General features: G+C 52.9%; 2 protein-coding genes and 1 long non-coding RNA gene across 3 annotated transcripts; 2 read left to right on the top strand and 1 right to left on the bottom strand.

Annotated features, from left to right (window-relative positions):
• The first annotated feature begins 2,526 nt into the window (after positions 1-2,526).
• LOC129376536 (uncharacterized) lies at positions 2,527-9,373 on the top strand. The gene is made up of 9 exons (XM_055056137.1): positions 2,527-2,738; positions 3,787-4,108; positions 4,351-4,950; positions 6,699-6,838; positions 7,048-7,175; positions 7,301-7,467; positions 8,008-8,251; positions 8,392-8,943; positions 9,201-9,373. Exons 1-9 carry the CDS (start codon positions 2,527-2,529, stop codon positions 9,371-9,373), a joined length of 2,538 nt encoding a protein of 845 aa, XP_054912112.1.
• A 4,699-nt stretch (positions 9,374-14,072) lies between these two features.
• Positions 14,073-23,792, top strand: LOC129376739 (transferrin receptor protein 2-like). The gene is given in 16 exon segments (XM_055056322.1): positions 14,073-14,345; positions 15,579-15,687; positions 15,752-15,902; positions 15,905-15,993; positions 16,066-16,205; positions 16,276-16,448; positions 16,512-16,631; positions 16,759-16,806; positions 16,809-16,840; positions 16,911-16,974; positions 17,047-17,114; positions 17,957-18,027; positions 18,111-18,195; positions 18,314-18,538; positions 19,925-20,065; positions 23,538-23,792. Coding segments are annotated over 16 exon segments (1,959 nt in total). The 5' UTR covers positions 14,073-14,157.
• LOC129376740 (uncharacterized) lies at positions 18,740-19,900 on the bottom strand. The gene is made up of 3 exons (XR_008607813.1): positions 19,276-19,900; positions 18,984-19,178; positions 18,740-18,913 (listed from the first exon to the last, which is right to left on the bottom strand). It is a non-coding gene; the product is annotated as an uncharacterized LOC129376740 (long non-coding RNA).
• Positions 23,793-26,411: the final 2,619 nt, after the last annotated feature.

The raw sequence follows: 26,411 nt of genomic DNA, 5'->3' as shown, positions 1-26,411 counted from the left end.
AACCAACAGCAGAACCTCTGGAGTCACAATGTTCCCTCATCATCTGTTCAATAATAACTTTAATATAATCTGTGGTTTGATTTATTTTACTATAAATTAATTCAGCAGCAGTTTTTCTCTCCATGTTTCTAGTTTTACCATCAAACTCCAGGATGATGGAGGTTCAGTTCTCTGCTGCTGTAGCTGCTGCCGTCCAGGAAGTCAATAAGAAAACTTGATTTATATAGCATAAAGACAATTCAGTGTTTCTATAAGAGTTAAAAACAATATAAAACAAGAAGATAGTAAATAATAAAAGATCAAATAGATTAAAAATAGACAAAGTATTAAAAATGTAAGAATAGACCACTAACATAAGAAGGTTTTTAACCTTGTTTTAAATAAACTTAAAGTAGGTCAGTCTGACAATGAGCAGGAAGTTTATTACAGAGAGTTGGTGTAACCCGAGTGTAATTTTAAACCTTCAATTCCTCTGATTTTCTACTCTTTTGCCTTTTAGCCTCAAATCTCGCGATGTTTTAATAGTATTATGATTGATTCTCGCGAGATTATCGTTTAGCCAATCGCGGTTGAGTACTGGGGTCACATGTACCTTTCCAGTTTACCGGCTAGGTATATTAGCTCAAGCAAAAGGGCGTGAAGGGTAGAACGCGTTGGAAGGAGCAGAGCTGGCAGGAGCCCATTATTGTGAGCCGGAAAGTGAGATGAAAAAGATCCGGTAGTATGACACAAACTGCGGAACTGGTGAGTGTTTTTGTGAATGACTTAGCGTTGGCTTATAATCACTGCTGTTGTGTAGCCACTAAAGAAAACTGATTGTACACTCCTTTTGATAAACAAAACGGGTAATTGAAGTATTTATTGAACACTGGTTTATATTAGTATTTTACATTTCATGTTAATTGATAATATGGTGTATATTTATTGACTGTTTCATGAATGTAATTTATATTGAATTTTAGATTTAATGAAATTGCAATTGATCAAATGATAGAATTATTTATAACACAAAATGTTATTTATTGAATTGTGTATACACTAAATGTTAGATCATATCAATATATATTGAGGAAGTGGTCCTGTTTTGTTATTCAGGCCAGGTGGATGGTGAGCTATGAGACCAGGCCTAGAGCCAAAGAAAGATTTCACCTGTTGGACAGAGGACTGCTTACTTCTCCTACCCAGCTGGTAGGAGAATCCTACAAAGGACTCTGCTCCTTCTTTGATTGGACTTTCAATTACCCAGGACGTGAACCACGCCCTGGATACTCGCCTTGTTTGCAAGCCTGATTAATCCCCATTCGGGGTGGATGGACTAAGGGGTTTAAAATGAACTTTGGGAACGATTGATTAATTTGTTTTTTTTCCCCTTTGTTGTGTTTCTTCTTTTCTCCTCTGTTTTCCTTTTTATTTCATTGTTTTGTTTTTTTTCCCTTGATGGCCATTTGCATATCCCAATGTTGTGGTTGTAAATATGTATATATGATATTCACATTGCAAATAAAAACACTCGCAGCTGCAAACTCTAGCCTAACTGCTTTCGTGAGTCGTACCTATTCTTCTGAAAGGAAACTGCCTATTATCTTGGTTAAAAGCCATTTATATTGAATAACAATTTAGATTGTCTTTTCAAATATGCTACAGTTGGAGCAGAAAAACCATTTAATTCTGACTCTGAATAGTTATATGTTTGATTGTGATTTTCTTAAAGGTCTAAGTGTTTATATGGTTGTAGAAGATCAGGAACTTATGAAACAGCTGTGGTTTTATAAACTATTAAGGAGAATTTAAATTCAGTTCTTTGAGCAACAGTGCAGGGATGTGAGAAATGGACTGATGTGCTGATCTCTTCTTGTTTCACTCAGGGCTCTTGCAGCTTCGTTCTGGAGGAACTGGAGCTCTGGTTGCTTTTTTATATAATCCAGTAAAAATGCAGTAATCGCGTCTACTAAAAATGAAAGCATGAACTAATTTCTCAGAGTCTTGGGGGAAATGGGTCGTCTAATTTCAGCAATACTTTTTAGATGGTAGTTTGATGTTTTTATGATAGATTTGATTTGATTGTTGAAGTTCAGATCAGGATCCAGGATCTGAACTTCAGAGCATTTTAATCCAACAGATTGAAGGTGGGAGATTATTTTTAAAAAACAAAAAGTACAAAAGTGATCTGAAAATGCTACATCAAGCACTACAATGTTAGATATAATGAGTCTTTTGGAAATAATAATGTGTGTCCATGATGAGTCTGTAGTTATTCAGGATATGAAGAAGCTCTTTACTGCAATGCATTGTCGATGAAAGTTAAAATCACCAATAAGAACAAAATCAACCTGAATCGGACAATAATTCAGTGAAATAATCGATTTGCACAGAATTTCTGTAAATATTCAGCAACAAAATACAAGAGGATGAGTTTAGTTTCAAGGCAACATATTGAAAAGATAAAAAGTTAATTTGCTTACAGGTGAAGGCAGAATTAAACCAGACTCCACCTCCTCTTTGTCTATTCTGCTCTGGCTTATAAAGATGAAATTTAGAGGATCCAGGATCCAGGAACCGGCCAGGAGCCGGCAAGGAGGAGCCGGCCAGGAGGAGCCGGCCAGAGGAGCCGGCCAGGAGGCGGCCAGTAACCGGCAAGGAACTGCCGGTCTGGAGCAGCCGGCCAGGATCCGGCAAGGAGGGGCCGGCCAGGAGGAGCCGGCAAGGAGCCGGCCCGGAGGGGCCGGCCAGGAGAGCCGGCAAGGAGCCGGCCAGGAGCCGGCCTGGAACCGGCCAGGAGGAGCGGGCAAGGAGCCGGCCAGGAACCAGGAACCAGGAACCGGCCTGGAGCCGGCAAGGTGGAGCCAGCCAGGATCCGGCAAGGAGGAACCGGCCAGGAGGAGCCGGCCATGAGGGGCCGGCCAGGAGGAGCCGGCCATGAGGGGCCGGTCAGGAGGAGCCGGCCAGAAGGAGCCGGCCAGGAACCGGCCAGGAGGAGCCGGCCAGGAGAAGCCGGCCAGGAACCGGCCAGGAGGAGCCGGCAAGGAGCCGGCCAGGATCCGGCCAGGAGAAGCCGCAAGGAACCGGCCAGGAGGAGCCGGCCAGGAGGAGCCGGCCAGGAGGAGCCGGCCAGGAGGCGGCCAGTAACCGGCAAGGAACTGCCGGTCTGGAGCAGCTGCCAGGAGCCGGCAAGTAGGAGCCGGCCAGGATCCGGCAAGGAGGGGCCGGCCAGGAGGAGCCGGCAAGGAGCCGGCCGGGAGGGGCCGGCCAGGAGGAGCCGGCAAGGAGCCGGCCAGGAGCCGGCCTGGAACCGGCCAGGAGGAGCCGGCAAGGAGCCGGCCAGGAACCAGGAACCAGGAACCGGCCTGGAGCCGGCAAGGTGGAGCCAGCCAGGATGCGGCAAGGAGGAACCGGCCAGGAGGAACCGGCCAGGAGGAGCCGGCCAGGAGGAGCCGGCCAGGAACCAGGAACCAGGAACCGGCCTGGAGCCGGCAAGGTGGAGCCAGCCAGGATCCGGCAAGGAGGAACCGGTCAGGAGGAGCCGGCCAGAAGGAGCCGGCCAGGAACCGGCCAGGAGGAGCCGGCCAGGAACCGGCCAGGAACCGGCCAGGAGCCGCCAGGATCCGGCCAGAGGAGCCGGCCAGAGAAGCCGGCCAGGAACCGGCCAGGAGGAGCCGGCAAGGAGCCGGCCAGGATCCGGCCAGGAGAAGCCGGCAAGGAACCGGCCAGGACGAGCCGTCCAGGAGCCGGCCAGGAGAAGCCGGCCAGGAACTGCCAGCCATGAGCCGGCCGGGAGGGGCCGGCCAGGAGCCGGCCAGGATCCGGCAAGGAGGAACTGGCCAAGAACTGGCCAGGATCCGGCCAGGAGGGAGCCGGCCAGAGTAGCCGGCCAGGAGAAGCCAGCCAGGAGCCGGCCAGGAACCGTCTGGAGGAGCCGGCCAGAAGGAGCCGGCCAGGAACCGGCCAGGAGGAGCGGGCCAGGAACCCGCCAGGAGCCGGCCAGGTGCAGCCGGCCAGGAGAAGCCGGCCAGGAACTGCCGGCCAGGAGCCGGCCGGGAGGAGCCGGCCGGGAACCAGCCAGGAGCCTGCCAGGAGGAGCCGGCCAGGAGAAGCCGGCCAGGAGGAACCGGCCAGGAGGAGCCGGCCAGGAGGAGCCGGCCAGGAACCAGGAACCAGGAACCGGCCTGGAGCCGGCAAGGTGGAGCCAGCCAGGATCCGGCAAGGAGGAACGGTCAGGAGGAGCCGGCCAGAAGGAGCCGGCCAGGAACCGCCAGGAGGAGCCGGCCAGGAACCGGCCAGGAACCGGCCAGGAGCCGGCCAGGATCCGGCCAGGAGGAGCCGGCCAGGAGAAGCCGGCCAGGAACCGGCCAGGAGGAGCCGGCAAGGAGCCGGCCAGGATCCGGCCAGGAGAAGCCGGCAAGGAACCGGCCAGGACGAGCCGTCCAGGAGCCGGCCAGAGAAGCCGGCCAGGAACTGCCAGCCATGAGCCGGCCGGGAGGGGCCGCCAGGAGCCGCCAGGATCCGGCAAGGAGGAACTGGCCAAGAACTGGCCAGGATCCGGCCAGGAGGGAGCCGGCCAGGAGTAGCCGGCCAGGAGAAGCCAGCCAGGAGCCGGCCAGGAACCCGTCTGGAGGAGCCGGCCAGAAGGAGCCGGCCAGGAACCGGCCAGGAGGAGCGGGCCAGGAACCCGCCGAGCCGGCCAGGTGCAGCCGGCCAGGAGAAGCCGGCCAGGAACTGCCGGCCAGGAGCCGGCCGGGAGGAGCCGGCCGGGAACCAGCCAGGAGCCTGCCAGGAGGAGCCGGCCAGGAGAAGCCGGCCAGGAACCGGCCAGGAGCCGGCCTGGAACCGGCCAGGAACCGGCCAGGAGGAGCCGGCCAGGAACCAGGAAGCAGGAACCGGCCAGGAGCCGGCAAGGTGGAGCCGGCCAGGAACCGGCCTGGATCCGGCCAGGAGGGAGCCGGCCAGGAACCGGCCAGGAGGAGCCGGCAAGGAGCCGGCCAGGAACCGGCCAGGAGCCGGCCAGGAACCTGCCAGGAGGGAGCCGGCCAGGAACCGGCCAGGAGGAGCCGGCAAGGATCCGCAAGGAGGAGCCGGCCAGGAACCGGCCAGGAACCGGCCAGGAGGAGCCGGCAAGGAACCGGCCAGGAGCCTGCCAGGAGGAGCCGGCAATGAGCCGGCAATGAGCCGGCAAGGAGCCGGCCAGGAGCGGCTAGGAACCGGCCAGGAGGAGCCGGCCAGGAACCCGCCAGGAGCCGGCGAGCCGGCCAGAGCCGCCAGGAGCCGGCAAGTACGAGCCGGCCAGGAACCAGCCAGGAGCCGGCCAGTAACCGCAAGGAACTGCCGGTCTGGAGCAGCTGGCCAGGAGCGGCAAGTAGGAGCCGGCCAGGATCCGGCAAGGAGGAGCCGGCCAGGAACCGGGCAGGAGCCGCCAGGAGAAGCCGCCAGGTGCAGCCGGCCAGGAGGAGCCGGCCAGGAACCGGCCAGGAGGGCCAGGAGGAGGGAGCCGGACAGGAGCCGGCCAGGAGGAGCCGGCCAGGATCCGGCCAGGAACCGGCCAGGAGGAGCCGGCAAGGAGCCGGCCAGGAACTGCCGGCCAGGAGTCAGCCAGGAGGAGCCGGCCAGGAGGAGCCGGCCAGGAGGAGCCGGCCAGGAACCGCCAGGAGGAGAGCCAGGAGGAGCCGGACAGGAGGACAGGAGCCGGCCAGGAGGAGCCGGCCAGGAGGAGCCGGACAGGAGCCGGCCAGGAGGAGCCGGCCAGTATCCGGCCAGGAGGAGCCGGCCAGAAGGAGCCGGCCAGGAGCCTGCCAGGAGGAGCCGGCAAGGAGCCGGCCAGGAACTGCCGGCCAGGAGCCGGCCAGGAGGAGCCGGCCAGGAACCCGCCAGGAGCCGGCCAGGTGCAGCCGGTAAGGAGCCGGCCAGGAACCGGCCAGGAGCCGGCCTGGAAACGGCCAGGAACCGGCCAGGAGGAGCCGGCAAGGAACCGGCCAGGAGGAGCCGGCCAGGATCCGGCCAGGAGGAGCCGGCCAGGAACCGGCCAGGAGGAGCCGGCCAGGAGCCTGCCAGGAAGAGCCGGCGAGCCGCCGCCAGGAACCGGCCAGGAGCCGGCCAGTAACCGGCCAGGAACTGCCGGTCTGGAGCAGCTGGCCAGGAGCCGGCCAGGAACCGGCCAGGAGCCGGCCTGGAACCGGCCAGGAGCCTGCCAGGAGGAGCCGGCAAGGAGCCGGCCAGGAACCAGGAACCAGGAACCGGCCAGGAGCCGGCAAGGAGGAGCCGGCCAGGATCCGGCAAGGAGGAGCCGGCCAGGAGGAGCCGGCCAGGAGCCGGCCAGGAGGAGCCGGCCAGTATCCGGCCAGGAGGAGCCGGCCAGAAGGAGCCGGCCAGGAGCCTGCCAGAGGAGCCGGCAAGGAGCCGGCCAGGAACTGCCGGCCAGGAGCCGGCCAGGAGGAGCCGGCCAGGAACCCGCCAGAGCCGGCCAGGTGCAGCCTGTAAGGAGCCGCCAGGAACCCGCCAGGAGCCGCCTGGAACCGGCCAGGAACCGGCCAGGAGGAGCCGGCAAGGAACCGGCCAGGAGGAGCCGGCCAGGATCCGGCCAGGAGGAGCCGGCCAGGAACCGGCCAGGAGGAGCCGGCCAGGGCCTGCCAGGAGGAGCCGGCAAGGAGCCGGCCAGGAACCGGCCAGGAGCCGGCCAGTAACCGGCCAGGACTGCCGGTCTGGAGCAGCTGGCCAGGAGCCGGCCAGGAACCGGCCAGGAGCCGGCCTGGAACCGGCAGGAGCCAGGAGCCGCCAGGATGCAGGACCGGCCGGGCCAGGAACCAGGAACCAGGCCAGGAGCCGGCAAGGAGGAGCCGGCCAGGATCCGGCAAGGAGGAGCCGGCCAGGATCCGGCCAGGAGGAGCCGGCCAGGAACCGGCCAGGAGGAGCCGGCCAGGAGCCTGCCAGGAGGAGCCGGCAAGGAGCCGGCCAGAACCGGCCAGGAGCCGGCCAGTAACCGGCCAGGAACTGCCGGTCTGGAGCAGCTGGCCAGGAGCCGGCCAGGAACCGGCCAGGAGCCGGCCTGGAACCGGCCAGGAGCCTGCCAGGAGGAGCCGGCAAGGATCCGGCAAGGAGGAGCCGGCCAGGAGGAGCCGGCCATGAGGGGCCGGCCAGGAGGAGCCGGCCAGGAGAAGCCGGCCAGGAACCCGCCAGGAGCCGGCCAGGTACAGCTGGCCAGGAACTGCCGGCCAGGAACCGGCCAGGAACCGGCCAGGAGCCGGCCAGGAGGAGCCGGCCAGGAACCGGCCAGGAGGAGCCGGCAAGGAGCCGGCCAGGAACTGCCGGCCAGGAGGAGCCGGCCAGGAGCCGGCCATGAGGGGCCGGCCAGGAGCCGGCCAGGAGCCGGCCAGGAACCCGCCAGGAGCCGGCCAGGTGCAGCCGGCAAGGAACTGGCCAGGAGCCGGCCTGGAGGAGCCGGCTAGGAAGTTCATGGAGATCATAGCAGAGAAGATGATGGTGCAGCAGCTTATTGATTCCTATGAAACCACGATATTCATATTTCAGTGTTTGACCTAATGAGGAGCGGAGAATTGTTTGACTACCTCTGCTCTCCTCATCTCAGTAGAACAATCATCATGTTGTGTTTATTCATGCAGAAAGTCATACATGCTTTGTGTGTCTGAGCCACTGATCTCAGTCCTGCTGCATCTTTAGCCTCATTGTTTACATCATATCAGCTGATTGAGCTGAATATTATAACATTATAAAGATCAGAAACATCAGGAGTTTCTCTCTTTTCATCACCACAGACACAGGGACTCAGACGCCCCCTGCTGGAGCAGCTGGGTAACATTTGCAGCAGGTGGGCGGAGCCGTCTTGGTCTGTTTGCTGCCTCAGGGTCATGTGACATGAGACACGCCCACTCTGAGCTGGGTCAGAGAACCAATAAGAATTAACCTGGTTTAACTTCAGACCAGCCAATCACCGAGCAGCTGATGATGATGTCATCAGTTACCAGGTGAAGGACAGAAACATCTGCTGAACTAGAGGGTTAGGGTCAGCTGGCCAGGAGCCGGCAAGTAGGAGCCGGCCAGGATCCGGCAAGGAGGGGCCGGCCAGGAGGAGCCGGCAAGGAGCCGGCCGGGAGGGGCCGGCCAGGAGGAGCCGGCAAGGAGCCGGCCAGGAGCCGGCCTGGAACCGGCCAGGAGAGCCGGCAAGGAGCCGGCCAGGAACCAGGAACCAGGAACCGGCCTGGAGCCGGCAAGGTGGAGCCAGCCAGGATCCGGCAAGGAGGAACCGGTCAGGAGGAGCCGGCCAGAAGGAGCCGGCCAGGAACCGGCCAGGAGGAGCCGGCCAGGAACCGGCCAGGAACCGCCAGGAGCCGGCCAGGATCCGGCCAGGAGGAGCCGGCCAGGAGAAGCCGGCCAGGAACCGGCCAGGAGGAGCCGGCAAGGAGCCGGCAAGGAGCCGGCCAGGATCCGGCCAGGAGAAGCCGGCAAGGAACCGGCCAGGACGAGCCGTCCAGGAGCCGGCCAGGAGAAGCCGGCCAGGAACTGCCAGCCATGAGCCGGCCGGGAGGGGCCGGCCAGGAGCCGGCCAGGATCCGGCAAGGAGGAACTGGCCAAGAACTGGCCAGGATCCGGCCAGGAGGGAGCCGGCCAGGAGTAGCCGGCCAGGAGAAGCCAGCCAGGAGCCGGCCAGGAACCCGTCTGGAGGAGCCGGCCAGAAGGAGCCGGCCAGGAACCGGCCAGGAGGAGCGGGCCAGGAACCCGCCAGGAGCCGGCCAGGTGCAGCCGGCCAGGAGAAGCCGGCCAGGAACTGCCGGCCAGGAGCCGGCCGGGAGGAGCCGGCCGGGAACCAGCCAGGAGCCTGCCAGGAGGAGCCGGCCAGGAGAAGCCGGCCAGGAACCGGCCAGGAGCCGGCCTGGAACCGGCCAGGAACCGGCCAGGAGGAGCCGGCCAGGAAGCAGGAACCGGCCAGGAGCCGGCAAGGTGGAGCCGGCCAGGAACCGGCCTGGATCCGGCCAGGAGGGAGCCGGCCAGGAACCGGCCAGGAGGAGCCGGCAAGGAGCCGGCCAGGAACCGGCCAGGAGCCGGCCAGGAACCTGCCAGGAGGGAGCCGGCCAGGAACCGGCCAGGAGGAGCCGGCAAGGATCCGGCAAGGAGGAGCCGGCCAGGAACCGGCCAGGAACCGGCCAGGAGGAGCCGGCAAGGAACCCAGGAGCCTGCCAGGAGGAGCCGGCAATGAGCCGGCAAGGAGCCGGCCAGGAGCCGGCTAGGAACCGGCCAGGAGGAGCCGGCCAGGAACCCGCCAGGAGCCGGCAAAGAGCCGGCCAGAGCCGGCAAGTACGAGCCGGCCAGGAGCCTGCCAGGAGGAGCCAGCAATGAGCCGGCCAGGAACCAGCCAGGAGCCGGCCAGTAACCGGCAAGGAACTGCCGGTCTGGAGCAGCTGGCCAGGAGCCGGCAAGTAGGAGCCGGCCAGGATCCGGCAAGGAGGAGCCGGCCAGGAACCGGGCAGGAGCCGGCCAGGAGAAGCCGGCCAGGTGCAGCCGGCCAGGAGGAGCCGCCAGGAACCGGCCAGGAGGAGCCGGCCAGGAGGAGCCGGACAGGAGCCGGCCAGGAGGAGCCGGCCAGGATCCGGCCAGGAACCGGCCAGGAGGAGCCGGCAAGGAGCCGGCCAGGAACTGCCGGCCAGGAGTCAGCCAGGAGGAGCCGGCCAGGAGGAGCCGGCCAGGAGGAGCCGGCCAGGAACCGGCCAGGAGGAGCCGGCCAGGAGGAGCCGGACAGGAGCCGGCCAGGAGGAGCCGGCCAGGAGGAGCCGGACAGGAGCCGGCCAGGAGGAGCCGGCCAGTATCCGGCCAGGAGGAGCCGGCCAGAAGGAGCCGGCCAGGAGCCTGCCAGGAGGAGCCGGCAAGGAGCCGGCCAGGAACTGCCGGCCAGGAGCCGGCCAGGAGGAGCCGGCCAGGAACCCGCCAGGAGCCGGCCAGGTGCAGCCGGTAAGGAGCCGGCCAGGAACCGGCCAGGAGCCGGCCTGGAACCGGCCAGGAACCGGCCAGGAGGAGCCGGCAAGGAACCGGCCAGGAGGAGCCGGCCAGGATCCGGCCAGGAGGAGCCGGCCAGGAGCCTGCCAGGAAGAGCCGGCAAGGAGCCGGCCAGGAACCGGCCAGGAGCCGGCCAGTAACCGGCCAGGAACTGCCGGTCTGGAGCAGCTGGCCAGGAGCCGGCCAGGAACCGGCCAGGAGCCGGCCTGGAACCGGCCAGGAGCCTGCCAGGAGGAGCCGGCAAGGAGCCGGCCAGGAACCAGGAACCAGGAACCGGCCAGGAGCCGGCAAGGAGGAGCCGGCCAGGATCCGGCAAGGAGGAGCCGGCCAGGAGGAGCCGGCCAGGAGCCGGCCAGGAGGAGCCGGCCAGTATCCGGCCAGGAGGAGCCGGCCAGAAGGAGCCGGCCAGGAGCCTGCCAGGAGGAGCCGGCAAGGAGCCGGCCAGGAACTGCCGGCCAGGAGCCGGCCAGGAGGAGCCGGCCAGGAACCCGCCAGGAGCCGGCCAGGTGCAGCCTGTAAGGAGCCGGCCAGGAACCGGCCAGGAGCCGGCCTGGAACCGGCCAGGAACCGGCCAGGAGGAGCCGGCCAGGAGCCTGCCAGGAGGAGCCGGCAAGGAGCCGGCCAGGAACCGGCCAGGAGCCGGCCAGTAACCGGCCAGGAACTGCCGGTCTGGAGCAGCTGGCCAGGAGCCGGCCAGGAACCGGCCAGGAGCCGGCCTGGAACTGGCCAGGAGCCTGCCAGGAGGAGCCGGCAAGGAGCCGGCCAGGAACCAGGAACCAGGAACCAGCCAGGAGCCGGCAAGGAGGAGCCGGCCAGGATCCGGCAAGGAGGAGCCGGCCAGGATCCGGCCAGGAGGAGCCGGCCAGGAACCGGCCAGGAGGAGCCGGCCAGGAGCCTGCCAGGAGGAGCCGGCAAGGAGCCGGCCAGGAACCGGCCAGGAGCCGGCCAGTAACCGGCCAGGAACTGCCGGTCTGGAGCAGCTGGCCAGGAGCCGGCCAGGAACCGGCCAGGAGCCGGCCTGGAACCGGCCAGGAGCCTGCCAGGAGGAGCCGGCAAGGATCCGGCAAGGAGGAGCCGGCCAGGAGGAGCCGGCCATGAGGGGCCGGCCAGGAGGAGCCGGCCAGGAGAAGCCGGCCAGGAACCCGCCAGGAGCCGGCCAGGTACAGCTGGCCAGGAACTGCCGGCCAGGAACCGGCCAGGAACCGGCCAGGAGCCGGCCAGGAGGAGCCGGCCAGGAACCGGCCAGGAGGAGCCGGCAAGGAGCCGGCCAGGAACTGCCGGCCAGGAGGAGCCGGCCAGGAGCCGGCCATGAGGGGCCGGCCAGGAGCCGGCCAGGAGGAGCCGGCCAGGAACCCGCCAGGAGCCGGCCAGGTGCAGCCGGCAAGGAACTGGCCAGGAGCCGGCCTGGAGGAGCCGGCCAGGAACCCGCCAGGAGCCGGCCAGGTGCAGCCGGCAAGGAACTGGCCAGGAGCCGGCCTGGAGGAGCCGGCTAGGAAGTTCATGGAGATCATATAGAGAGAAGATGATGGTGCAGCAGCTTATTGATTCCTATGAAACCACGATATTCATATTTTCAGTGTTTGACCTAATGAGGAGCGGAGAATTGTTTGACTACCTCTGCTCTCCTCATCTCAGTAGAACAATCATCATGTTGTGTTTATTCATGCAGAAAGTCATACATGCTTTGTGTGTCTGAGCCACTGATCTCAGTCCTGCTGCATCTTTAGCCTCATTGTTTACATCATATCAGCTGATTGAGCTGAATATTATAACATTATAAAGATCAGAAACATCAGGAGTTTCTCTCTTTTCATCACCACAGACACAGGGACTCAGACGCCCCCTGCTGGAGCAGCTGGGTAACATTTGCAGCAGGTGGGCGGAGCCGTCTTGGTCTGTTTGCTGCCTCAGGGTCATGTGACATGAGACACGCCCACTCTGAGCTGGGTCAGAGAACCAATAAGAATTAACCTGGTTTAACTTCAGACCAGCCAATCACCGAGCAGCTGATGATGATGTCATCAGTTACCAGGTGAAGGACAGAAACATCTGCTGAACTAGAGAGGAACCAATCAGAGGCTCAGCAGGCAGTGAGTCATCATGATGGTATTGATCATCTGTAGGAGAATCAATCAGATCAACTGAAGTTCTGCTGGTTCTGAAGGTCCAACATGAGGCCTGGAGGTTCTGGTTCTGAACCTTCAGAACCAGGTTCTGGTTCTGTCTCTGAGTCTAACAGAATCTGTAGAAGTTAAATTGTTAAAACATCATTAATTATTAATTATTTAGTTATTTTTCCTTTAGGATCAATAAAGTATTTTAAACTGAACCTGAATCATGAATCTGGTTTAATGCTGTGACATCATCATGTTTCTGATGAGATCATGTGATCAGTAAAACATGACCTTTGACCCTCAGCTGCTGGAGACAAAGAGAAAATGATAAACCAGTGAATATTTATTGATATGATGATGATTCTAGTTTATCTTTTCAACAGAAACTTAAACTGTGACCTGAACTAAAACCTGATGAGAACCAGACCAGAACCGGTCCATTACAGAACTGATTCAGCAAAACTCTTCCTCTGGTTCTGGTTCTGTAGAACGGGTCCAGGTTTCTCCAGTCTGAGGTTCTAGACTCCAGAACCTCAGACTGGACCCGCTCAGCTTCTGTTTACTGATCTGTTAATAAAGTTAACTGATAAACACTCTGCTGACCTTTGACCTTCTGAGCAGCCAATCACAGCAGGCTGAACCGGGTCACCCTGCAGAACTCAGCCTGACCCGATCAGAGCAGTTCTGGTTCTGATCAGGGAGCAGCCGGGTCCAATCTGAAGGTAAGAACCGACTGAGACATTTCAGAATGTTTCCCCCTGCTGGTCAGGAGGAGGAACTGCTGCTGACCAGATCTGGACCAGAACCAGAACCAGAACCAGTCAGACTGGACCCTGACAGTCTGTTGACTGGTTCTGCTGTGGTTCTGTAGACACAGAGATGAACTGGATCAGAACCGTCCTGGACAAGCTGGGGACAGATTATAATCCTAAATTCTACCAGATAATCTGAACCTGGACAGATTATTAAAACCAAATGCAGAGAACCAGAACCAGAACCAGAACCAGAACCGGGTCTCAGTGTGACGGTCAGTTTGTCTCTGATTGATGATCTATAGACTTTTATAATAGATCCATTGATATGTAATCAGGTTCTGATCTACCTGATCTGGATCTATGCTGCAGGTTCTACTTGATTTTATCAGATCAATACCTGATCAATAATCAATATCAGTTTCTCTAGTAGAACAGGTTACATTATGACCTTTGACCTGCTGACAGAATATCAGATAATCTATGATTATTGATCTGACATAAAGACGATCAGCTGATGGATCAGAACCACCTGAACAGACTGGACCTGGTGGTTCCATGAGGGACTAGAACCAGAACCAGAACCGGGTTCTTCTGATGGAGACCAGCAGGTTCTGGTTCAGATCCGACCCACAGCATGCCTGAGCCTCCACCTACAGAACCAGCAGCAAACTGAGACAGATTTATGGTTGACCTTTGACCCCTCCATGGTTGACCTGACAGTTCAGCAGGTGAATCATGGAGGACCTGATCAGGACCATCTGTTCTGTTCTCCTCCCTGCAGTGCATCATGGGAACTCTGACGGCTCACCTGACTCAGGTAACTCCCTGCAGAGCGTAGCCCCGCCCCCTCTGCCCTGTAACCATGGTAATGTCTCTCTCTAGTCTGATGAAGCTCCGCCCCAGAGGGAGGAGTTTAGTCTGGAGGGGGCGGGGCCTGTTGGTGACGTCAGAGGGTGGCTGCTGAGGCGTCTCCATGGTAACAGGAGCAGCTGTGTGTTGCTAGGTGTGTGTGGGGGCGTGGCCTTCACTGCAGGTGAGATCAGATTGATCACCTGATCAAATCAATACCTGGTCATGTGATTGACATGTCATCCTACCAGCGTTCCTATTGGCCCTCGCTGTGCTCAGGGGGCGGGGCCTCTGCTCCCAGGAGGCGGGGCTACAGCAGCCTGGGGGCGGGGCCAACAGACCTGCAGACGGAGGGCGGAGCTTTACCTGGGGGAGCTGAGGGCGATGATGAGGAAGATGCTGCAGGATGAAGATCTGCTCAGCACAGTCAGGTAGACGCCGTTACCATGGTAACCAGTACTTCCTGCCCTCTGATTGGCTGTCTCTGCTGCAGCCGGGTCAGCAGAACCGATCATCCTCCAGGATCCTCAGAGGGAACGGTTCTGGCCTCAGAGGTTCTGGCTCGGTTCAGGAAGCTGCAGATGGATCGGACCTGGACCGAGTCGCTGTTCGCTACGCTGCAGGTACCAGACAGGTGAGACAGAACCGGACTGATCCAGATCCTGCATCAGGTTCAACTTTATGACCCGCTGGATCAGAACCAGAGAGTCACAACTGGACATTTTCCTGTTTAAAGACACAGAACCAATCAGAACCAACAGGATGAGTTTCAGGTTCCCTTAGGGACTGAAGCTGGACCCAAAAGGACAGACAGAACCTTTTAAACCAGAACCGGTCCGATCCAGTAGAAACTCATCCAGAATAAATTAATAACTTCCTGGTTCCTGTTTCCATGAAACTAAATTCAGAACAGAAAATATTCACCAGTTTAAAGTTTTTACCACAACAGAACCGGTCCTCTGGATCCGGTACGGTGGCCATCAGGTTCTAGAATCTAGATCAGGGTGTTCACTCCTGGTCTTCGAGGGCCGGTGTCCTGCAACTCTTGCTTGTCTCCCTGATCCAACACCTGAATCCAACACCTGACTCACCTCCTAAATGCAGTCAAGTTCTGCAGAGTTCTGCTAATCACCTCATTATTTGATTCAGGTGTGTTGAAGTAGAAACATCTAAAAGTTGCAGGAGACCCTTGAGGACCTGGAGTGCCCATCCCTGTCATAGTCTCAGTCCGGTGGATCCAGTCCAGTGTTTTGAGATCAGTGGAGGATCTGCTGATTCAGGACATTTTCTTCTTCTTGGGTTTAATCCTGGTTCCTCTCTGATGATTTATGGAAAAGATGATTGACAGAGAAAATGACCAACCTGAGAAACCTGATCATTGATCCATAAAAACAGAAATGATTGATCCAGTATTGATCATGAAGTTAAAGCATCAGGAAGAGCGGAGGTCGTTACCATAGCAACAATCTGATGCTCCACATCCAGCAGGACGAACCGGATTATAAATAATTAATTAATAATTCAAACTTTGAACAGTTATATACACCAATAAAGACACATGATACTGGAAGATGGATCCTGACAATATTGATAACATAATAACTCTTGATAAGGTGATTAATATTAATCATAGAAAACAAAAAGGAAAATAAATAATAATTTCACATTTATACTGACAGTTTTAAAGAAATATTAACCTATTCTGTCTAATGAAGTAAAGTTTATTTTTTCAACTGTAACATGAATCAGGTTACCATAGCAACAATCTGATGCTCAGGTTGTTTTAGTTTCAATCAGTAAATTGATCAGTGATTGGTTTGAATTTGATATGGTTTCTACTGGTTCTTTCTGGTGCCTAACTCTGCAGGTCCGTCACCAGTTCCCTCCACCTGGTGGATTCTGCAGGTCTGGTTTCTGAACAGATTCCTCTGAACCCGTCTGATTACTGTCCGTACAGCGCCACAGGAAATTACACGGTAGGAGCACAGGAAGTGATGGTCTCCATGGCAACCACAGTCCCACTCACCTGTCTGTCCACAGGGGGGCGTGGTCTACGCCCACTACGGCCGTCCAGAGGATTTCAACTGGCTGAGGAGTGTCGGCGTGTCGGTGGTCGGTCACCTGGTGGTGATGCGGGTCGGGGGCGGAGTCAGCTTCGCTGAGAAGGTCCGATTGGCCCAGAGGAACGGAGGGGCGGAGCTCTGATCTACCCTGACCCCGCTGACCTGCCACAGGATCCCCGGCGCCTCGGACTGAACGCTCACACCGCCGTGTCTGAACATGTAGGAGAGAGAAACCTGAGACTCACCTGAGACTCACCTGAGCTGCTGACCAATCAGCTCCTCTCCCTGCAGGTGCACCTGGGGTCAGGTGACCCCTTCACTCCCGGCTTCCCGTCCTTCAATCTCTCCCGGTTTCCTCCCATCCCGTCCTCTGGCCTCCCGCTGATCCCGGCGCTGCCAATCACCGCTACTGTAGCCGCCAAGCTGCTCAGGTAGGACACGCCTCCTCATTAAGGCCCCGCCCCCTCAGCTGCTACCTGTCTGCCCTCCTCTCCCCCTCAGCCAGCTGTCGGGTCCTCCCTGTCCGCCATCTTGGAGAGGGCGGCTGCCGTACGTCCGCTGCGTTCTCGGTCCGGACTTCGGTTCTGGTCGGAGAGTCCGGCTGTCGGTCCAGAACCTGATGACTCCGGTTCTGCTCAACAACATCTTCTCTTCCCTGGAGGGCCGAGAGCCAGGTATGACATCATCACACCGCCAGGTGACGCCTCCAGGTGTAAACCAGTGACCTCTGACCCCAGACCAGTACGTCATACTGGGAGCCCAGCGAGACTCTCTGGGTCCAGGAGCCGTGAAGTCTGGAGTCGGAACCGCCGTCCTGCTGGAGCTGGCCAGAACCTTCACCTCCATGGTGAAGAACGGTAAGACTCACCTGGACTTCCTGTTTCTGACTCATCTGGACACGTGGACTTCCTGTTTGGACTTCCAGGTGGACTTCCTGTTTGGACTTCCTGTTTGGACTTCCAGGTGAACTTCCTGTTCTTCCAGGTTTCAGTCCACGCCGCAGTCTGCTGTTCGTCAGCTGGGACGCTGGAGACTTGGGAACGTCGGAGCGACGGAATGGCTCGAGGTTTTTCCCAGAATCCCTTTCTGCCTGTTGCTGACCTGAACTCTGTCTGACTGTGACCTTTGACCCCCAGGGTTACCTCTCCATGCTGCACCTGAAGGCCGTGGCCTACTTCAGTCTGGATCAGGCCATCATGGGTAACTGAGCCAATAAGAACGCTCCGTGTTCCTCTCAGCCAATCAGAGGTAACAGGATGTGTTGTTCACCAGGTGATGATCACCTGTCGGCCTCCACCAGTCCTCTGCTGGTCGACCTGCTGGACGCCGCCATCAGACAGGTGAGGAAACGTTTCAAACTGCAGAGATTAAAAATCAGAGACGTGATTTTGGTTCTAACAGGTTTGGTTTTACAGTGTTTGGTTCAAACTCACCTGACAGTGAATCTCAAACTTTAACTCAGAAAAAAACAAACTGATGAGAAACGATGAGATTATTTAAAGATCCAGAATCTCTGACTGTCATGGCCGCCGATTCATCAACATGTTGTAGATTCCTCTCTGTTTTTCTTCCATTCAACTGAATTATCATCACACAATGATATCTGATCTATAATCAATAATCATCCTTAAGATCCTCAGAAAGAGAAAAAGTATAAAAACTCTCACCATGTGAACCAGGCAGAAAAGGTTTAGACGAGACACAGAAATCCACAGAAATCCACAGGGATCCACAGGGATCCAGAGGGATCTGTACCTGGATTCCTTCAGTTCTTGATCTGTTCAGATCACAAATGTTATTTTGATTCATTAGTATAATTCAACATCATCTTCTCCTGCAGACGATGTTGGGATTATACTTAATGCAGGAGTTTGACCTGCACTAAGTTCTCCTGTCACTTCCTGTTTGTCCCTGAAAGTTGGACCCAATCAGGGCTGTGCAGAGACCTTTAGAGGTGAGGGGCTCAAGGCCCTTCCTCCCCCCTCTGCATGTTCCTGAACCAAATGATCATCTTGTTACCAGCTGAGCTCGTTCTGCTGAGGGGATTCAGGTGTTTGATTGATTTGCAGCAGAGATGCAGCTAATCAATAGTTACAGGACTTGATCCCTCTGATCTATAGATACTCTAGCATGCAGTTCCACATCCAGCCAGCAGGTGTCTCCTGTTCCTGGGTCTCTGCAGGTGGAGCATCCCAAACATGCAGGTCAGACCATCTACAGCCAGGCGGAGAGAGACGGAGGCAGCTGGAGGATGTGAGGAACCAATCAGAGCTCTAGTCCTCTAGACAAGATGGCCGACAGGCTAGCTAGAGGCTAACTGCTGCGTCTCTCCTCAGCATCAAACCGCTCTACCTGAACAGCGGCGCCTACAGCTTCACTGCATTTGCTGGAGTTCCTGCCATGGAGCTGAGGTTCACTGAGGTAACGACCCAGAACGGCCCGGTTCTGGTCCATCAGAACAATAATGGCTGCCAGGTCACTGAAGCATAGAGCTAGAGCCACTAGAACCTGTCTGATTCTGATTCTTGTTGTCCTCCAGGACAGAGCCTATCCGTTCCTCAACACGCCGCTGGACACCGTCCCTCGCCTCCAGGAGGTGCTGGGGGGTCGTCTGGGGGTCACTGGGCGGAGCCTGGCGGAGCTGGTGGGGGAGATGGTGCTGCGATTGGTCCATGACCACATCCTGCCGCTACGCATCACTTCCTACGCTCAGACGGTGCTGCAGTTCAGCGCTCACCTCAACAAGCACTCAGCTGAGCTGCAGGTAGAAACAGGAGGACGATGGTGTCCTTTAGATGGACAGGTGGAGGACAGGTGGAGGACAGGTTGTGTCTGGATTGGCTATTTGTCCAAAACTAAAATTCCCAAAATCAAAAATCTCAAGTCATTTTTGTTTTCTTTTGTATGTAAATTTGGACTTTGTAATAAAATTAATCTATCAAAATTTCAAAGTGATGAAAGCAAAATGAAATAAACTCCAATAGTCACTATAGTGACATGTTGGGTTTTAGCTTCAGACCCACATGCAGAAACCACACGTCTCTTAGAAAATAATGAGTATTTATTTTTCAACAGGACACACAATATATCAATCCGCAGGACTTCAGTGAGGGGGTGAGAATGACTCGACCAGGTGGGCCTGAAATGAAAAGCGGTTTAGACGGCTGGGAGTGAACGGATAGATTTGAGAGGGAAGTGGAACGGGCTACTTCACGGTGGTTTGCTGTAGCATGGGGGAGGTGCCAGGATTCTGAGTGGAGGGTAGTTCGGCGGTCCGAAGGTGAGTGCGAGGAGGGGGTGTTCGGAGAACCGGAGGCTTGCAGGAGTGAAGCTGCGGCGGGGAGAGCAACGGAGCAGGCAGGCTGGTGCTCGCAGGAGAACTCACGAGCGGAGAGACAAAAACCCTGGAAGCGGCAAAAATACAAAGGTCAGGTAACTTCTGGTAAGCTCAAACACTATCTTAAGCAACATGCAACAACAGGAGACGACCAGAGTGACTACCGATGAACGTAATCATCTAGCACTGAAGGAAGGATCTGCTGCTCCTAAATCCCCCGCTCTGATGAGGCAGATGACTTCCACCTGTGCAGACTCCTCCGGCTCCTCACCAAGATCCTCTCTGGACGAGATGTGACACTCGCACTCACACACATGCACTCACACAGAAACCCTGACATATAGAGCACTGTGTTGGTCCAACAAAGGGTAAAAAATGTCGAAATGTGTCTCTTTGTTTGTTTTATTCCATTTTCCAGATAAAGTAATAAGTTACAGGATTCAGCTCTGACTCCTCCACCTGTTCTCTCTCTAGTGACAATAAAAAACCTGAAGACGTATCTAAACCTACATATTTATACTATGAAACACGTCCAAACTGAAATTAATTAACTCATTTAGTAAATTATTAACCAAAGAATGTATTTAAAATTACATAAACATTCTAATTATAAATCAACTAGAAAATAAGCAAATAAAATGAACTAAATCATCTAAACTGTAAAATTTAACTGAAAATTGAGAAATAGTGTCTCTCATCCGGTCTCTGTCTCTCTGTCCCTCTGTCTCTGTCCCCTCCATCTCTCTGTCTTTCTGTCTCTCTGTGTCTGATTGTCTCTCTGTCCCTCTGTCCCCCTGTCCGTCTGTCTCTCAGTCCAGAGGCGTCTCTCCTCAGTGGCTCTTCAGCGCCAGAGGAGATTACAGTCGGGCAGCAGAGACTCTGCAGAGAGCCGTCGACTACAGCGACCTGCACGACCCGAACACGGCCCGGTTCTACAACACCAGGATCATGAAGGTACCGGCAGCAAGGAGACACAGTTAGAGTCTCACACAGGCTGAGAGAGAAAATCCTTCCTAAATATATCACAGATATCAAAAGAAAATATGATAATATAGGAAACAGCGCCCCCTACACTTCCGGAGAGCAATGGTCCCATTTCCATATAAGGTCTGAGGCTGACAGTAGCCCCGCCCCTTCCTGTTGCTGCAGGTTCTTCTCCCACTTCAACAACTTACAAAAACACAACATTAAGAAAACAGAAGAGACATGTCTCAGTGTGAGACATGTCTCACTGATTGGACAACAGGCATGAATATGTTTACTATATCAGCCACTTTAATGCTGCACTAGTTGTATTAGTTAAACGTTGCTCCGTTGCTCTCCGTTGCCATGAGTTCTGAGTGATTCATGTTCTTCCTGTTGATCGTATATAAAGTTGATCCCAAAGATTTTCTTCTTGTCCAAATTCAAACTTTGTTCCAGTCAGATGAATCATTTATGATCAAATCCATTGATTCCATGATTCACAGCAACAATGTTAACAATGACTCTGGAGCCACAGCCCCATCTAGTGACCAAACACCAGAATACACGTCTGGCTCCAATATAAACTGAGTCCTGCTTCAGTCGCCGCCATCTTGATAGTGGCAGTGGAGGAAAGTGATGCAGTTTAAACAGTTTTACAGGACAAAGTGGAGCCACTGCTTTTACCTTTAGGTAAGAATTAAAGGAAACAAGTTAAATGTAGGAGCAGAATTTCCTGACTTTGTGTTCAGTTCTGAATATTTAGTGCTGAAACAAACTTATAAATAGCAGAGAAATATTCCCTTTGTTACAACATTGTTAACAACTCTGGTCATTTTCTTAGCTAAGCTAACCTTTTCATATTGTGTTGTTTTAATAATGAAGGAGTTTCTAATGAGAAAACCTATAATCAGCTCAAAGTGTCGTACTGACATGAAAGTCACTCTAGACTCTAGTAGCTCAGAGGATTTATATCATTGTCTACAATATTTAATAACACATTATAATCATTATATAAACATTATGATCCAAAAGCTTCAAACTGCAGGACATGCATTTTCTAACAAAGATCATTTGGAGGCGACTGCTGGACCTTCGTCACCAATCTTTGGTTTTATTCATTCATTATTTCACAACACAGTAAGAAATATTCATTATGTACCCACTTTACTCAGATTAACTCTTTAGTAGTTCAATCTGTCTCTGCTGGAGGTTCCAGACACATTGATGATGGTTCCACTTATTGCTGTCTTTGTTGTGACATCATTCATTTATTAAACAGGGCATGAAATTATTGGCAGCTCATAATTTGCTGTGCCAAAATATGCACAACAAATGCATTAAATTATTATAAAGAGTTTGGAAAGATTTCACTTTTCTACACAATCATTCCTGATCTCTGAGCTTCTGGTATCGTTTCATATCAAAAGGAGAATAATTTGGAAAAATATGTAGGGAATGCAAATATTTTTAGGCTCGGAAATTAAAATGCATTCTCCCTACATTAATAAACTAGAAGGTTAAGGATTATATAAATGTTTTACATAATGAGCCTCTGTTTTGTAGCTTGAAGCTATTATGGCGTTCAAGAAAAATCTGGGAATTTCAAACCATCAGAGAACATTTTCATCAGACACTGAAAAACTGTATTTATTTCAATTAATCTGCTAAATAAACCCGTTTTAGGGCTTACATGGTTAAGAAACATAATAATGTTACAAATATTTTTAAAAGTTTCAGTCCGTTTCCTCATCAATATGAGTTTAGAGCGATGCTCCTGTGACAGGATTCATAACTGCATAATATCAGTTAATAGAGATCAGAGCTGCAGAGGTTTTTCTTCTGTTTCACAGTTTATCTCCTCAATATCTGAGTTTAGATGCCATGTCGCCCCAATATGGTGAAGATGTTGTTTTCTGAATATGAATGAATCAAGGATGTATTTCTATTGTTAGATCATCATTAGCTTTAGCCTGTGGCTAACCAGACGTCTCAAACTGGTCCCAGTTTTCAACCAGCAGCCTGAACTCGTCTCTCTGTGTCATTATAATATAAATATATTTATAATGAACTAAACTCTGTTGACTTTCACATTTTGTGTATTTTAAGTGAAATATGTCAGTTTAAAGTATTAGGATATTATGACAGTTTATGTAAAGAAATAAAAAAAAAATTTAGTCTGTTAGATTTTAATCACTGCTGTTTATGACACAGTTAGCATATTACACTGTAAAAAATATTTTTAATGCAAAAATATGTAGCTAAAGTTTGATGCACATTGAATTATAGAATTGTGTTAATATGTTCATGAATACATCACTGTAAAGGTGAGTGTGTGTGTGTGTGTGTGTGTTCATCATAAAAACAATTTCTATCAAATCTAATTATTATTCCCCAAAACAATTAAATAATCTAAAAGTTGAAAACGTCCTTAGTTTTTTATTTTTTTCATTAATATATCTAATAGTTATAGTTATAGTGAGCGATTGTGTCAGTGACATTTATTAACTTAAAATCCTTCACAGATCGGAACTTTTTAAAGTTCTGTCCATTTATTTCTATTAGCTAGCTAGCAGATTAGCCACTTTCAACATGGCGGACGCTATAACCGTCCAATCAGCTCTCAGGTCTCCAACTGGGAAACATTTCTGTTTGTTAATGTCACTGGTGACATTTTTGTATTTTCTGTATTTTATTTTGTAGTATCGGTTAGGAAGTGATGTAATCCTGAGTTTAGCTCATGAGAGCATTTTAATATAGTTCTGGTTCAGTTTGCTGCTTTCTCAGTATGTTGCTGAATACCTGCTGTAAACCTGAGAAGTGTTGAGTTGATTTATTCCTGATTCAGTTTGTTAAATGAACTGCTGGATGTGATGATGATGATGTGATGATGATGATGATGATGTGATGATGATGATCATGTGGGAACTCAGTAGATCCTCCTCAGTTTTCATAGGTTCTTGTTGTGTGTAACTGCATCTCAGCTGCATCTGGTTTCCATTGACTTATTGCAGCAGATATAATCCAAGCCTCCATGAGGCCCAAAGCTAAATCTCTAGTTATGCTAACAATGTGGACCTTCACTTCCTGTTTTTAGTTGCAGATATTTGATCCACTTTTATCTTTTTTTGGTCATTTAAAAAAAATTAACTCCTTGTGATCAACGACCTTCAAAACATGAAAATATTGATTATCTTTCTCTCTATTAGAACGATTGATTGACCGATGCTGATCAGCAGAAATCAATGCGTTAGGTTTAGGGGAAAGGTCAGGGGTCAGGTCTCTGGGTGAATCTGAAGCTCCATCAGCAGCAAAATCAATCAGATCTGATTAAAGGCTGAAATTCATTGTGATCATGAGACCTGAAATCTCAGCATCAGTCGTTACCCAGACGACTCAGCATGATGACATCAGCATGATGACATCAGATATATGACCTCTGACCTTTCCCCTCTGCCTCCAGGTGGAGTACTACTTCCTGTCTCAGTACGTGTCGGCCATGGAGACGCCGTTTCGTCATGTGATCCATGGGCGGGGCAACCACACTCTGAGCGCGCTCACCGAGCATCTGACCCTGCTGACCTCTGACCCCGGACACTTCAACGAGAACCGCTTCAGACGGCAGCTGGCTCTGTTCACCTGGACCCTGCAGGGGGCGGCGAACGCTCTGAACGGAGACGTGTGGAGCATCCGGCACACACACACCTACACACACTGATACACACACTGATACACACACTGATACACACACACACACTGATAGATACACACACCTACACACACTGATACACACACACTGATACACACACTGATACACACACTGATACACACACTGATACACACACACACACCTACACACACTGATACACACACACACACACAAATACACACACTGATAGACACACACACACACAAATACACACACACACTGATACACACACTGATAGATAACACACCTACACACACTGATACACACACTCTGATAGATAACACACACAGACATACAGTGTGAACAGTGTTGACCTCTCAGTCTGGATCATGTGACCTCTTGACCTCCATTTCCTCCATCTTTCAGTCTTTAGTGTCTCTGAGGATCAACAGGTTCAATAAAAACTAAGCAGATTAAATATTCATGAAGCTTCATTCAGACGTTTTGCACATAAATGAATAAACATCTGAATCCAGTGAAAAGAGTTTTAGTCTCATGTTGCTGTGAACTTTGTTCTGTTTAAAACATTAAAGTTTTACTGAAATCTGAACAGAAAACATCCAGAATATAAAAATAATAAAAGTTCATGAAGCTGCAATGAAACGAAACCTGGAGATGAAAATAAAACTAGATAATAAAGAACATTTTGATAAAAACCATCCAGAGAGTTCTGGTATTAAATACATATACAGACTGAAAGGATGAGGCATTTTGGTCCAATGTGTTATGACAACCTGAGCAGAGCTAGTGTTAGCATAACTCATGTTAGCATAGCTAGTGTTAGCATAGCTAGTGTTAGCATAACTCATGTTAGCATAGCCAGTGTTAGCATCACTGAACCAGAACCCTGATGGATCAACGATGGACAGACAGCTGGACGCCATCATCACCTGATGGCAACAGAACCCAAAGGAACAAGAACCATAAAACCAAACAGCCTAAAATGTTCTGGAAGGAAAAACAGACATTAAATCATCAGAACCAGAAACCCTAAAGAACATCCGGATCAGAACCACAGAAGATCTGATAAAAGCAGCAGGAAAACATGGAGGAACTGATGACGTCACAGCATTGGTGCAATGACTATGTCTGCCAGCAGGGGGAGACAAACTGTCACCTGCCAAGCTGGGGTTAGAGTGGTTCTGATGGTTCTGATGGTTCTGGTGGTTCTGCTGGTTCTGGTGGTTCTATTCAGCACTGAGTCGGAACCAATATTCAGTTTTATAAGGAATTTATTTAAATATTTGAATTTCATTAATAACTAATTTTCTGTTTTTACAAGAAGCTTTGAGTCCAGCAGCCTCTTCTGGGCCAGGTGTGTCCAAGTGTGTCTCTGTGTGTCCAGGTGTGTCTCTGTGTGTCCAGGTGTGTCTCTGTGTGTCCAGGTGTGTCTCTGTGTGTCCAGGTGTGTCTCTGTGTCCAGGTGTGTCTCTGCGTGTTCAGGTGTGTCTCTGTCCAGGTGTGTCTCTGCGTCTCTGTAAGGAGTTCTTCCATCGGACCCGTTCCAGCAGCAGAACCATTAAGGTTCTTGTTGAGTCCAGTTTGGTCCCCATGTCTTCTGCTGAGCCAGCAGGTTCCATGGAGCAGAGAACTCTGGGTAATGTAGTCCTGTGTGATGCAGGATGGAGCAGCTGAGAAATATGATGCTCAGATCATGGAGACCTTCAGCCTGAACAGAACGGCATCATGGGAGTTAGAGTCCAAACAGGATCAGAGGGTTGGAGTCCAAAAACTAAAAGGATTGTGGGTATAAAACTGAATCTGTGGTAGAAATGTAGTCCATGCATGCAGAGGAGGATTGAGAATGTTTTACAAAGCAAACTAAAACTAAATAAAAATCTTTCTCTGAGGAAAACATAAAATAAAGTTTCATTGGAACAAATATTCAGTTTTAATAAAATTGATTAAAATTCTCTTTTTCTCAACAATCAGATATAAGTTTCATTCCTGACTGGTTTCGTTTAGTTCGCTTCTGCCTTGGGCCGGCTGACAGGAGAGCTGAGGGAGTTGTAGTCCTGAAGAGGAGGATTGTGGGAGTTGTAGTCCAGTGGTTGATAGTTTAAGCCCTGAATAGACCGTGTGTTTGAGCCCCGTGGTTTATTTACAATTACACACGTCTGTATCCACACATATACACACACGCACACACACACACACTCTAACACACACACACACACACACACAGTCTAACACACACACACACACAGTCAAACACACACACACACACACAGTCTAACACACACACACACACACACACACACAGTCTAACACACACACACACACACAGTCTAACACACACACACACACACACACAGTCTAACACACACACACACACAGTCTAACACACACACACACACACACAGTCTAACACACACACACACACACACACAGTCTAACACACACACACACACACAGTCTAACACACACACACACACACACACAGTCTACACACACACACACACACACACACAGTCTAACACACACACACACACACAGTCTAACACACACACACACACACAGTCAAACACACACACACACACACACACACACACACAGTCAAACACACACACACACACGCACACACAGTCAAACACACACACACACACAGTCAAACACACACACACACAC

This window comes from Poeciliopsis prolifica, unplaced genomic scaffold (genome assembly GCF_027474105.1).
Source record: "Poeciliopsis prolifica strain line A6 unplaced genomic scaffold, Auburn_PproV2 SCAFFOLD044, whole genome shotgun sequence".
NCBI classification, from domain to species: domain Eukaryota; kingdom Metazoa; phylum Chordata; class Actinopteri; order Cyprinodontiformes; family Poeciliidae; genus Poeciliopsis; species Poeciliopsis prolifica.
This window is presented reverse-complemented; position numbering and strand designations above follow the sequence as displayed.

Excerpts from the sequence above, each read along its gene's own strand:
- LOC129376536 (XM_055056137.1), top strand. The coding sequence starts at position 2,527 with ATGAAATTTAGAGGATCCAGGATCCAGGAACCGGCCAGGAGCCGGCAA. Across the intron at positions 4,951-6,698 it reads AGGGAGCCGGCCAGGAACCG|CTGGCCAGGAGCCGGCCAGG; the intron begins GCCAGGAGGAGC and ends GGTCTGGAGCAG. Across the intron at positions 7,176-7,300 it reads ACCCGCCAGGAGCCGGCCAG|GAGGAGCCGGCCAGGAGCCG; the intron begins GTACAGCTGGCC and ends ACTGCCGGCCAG.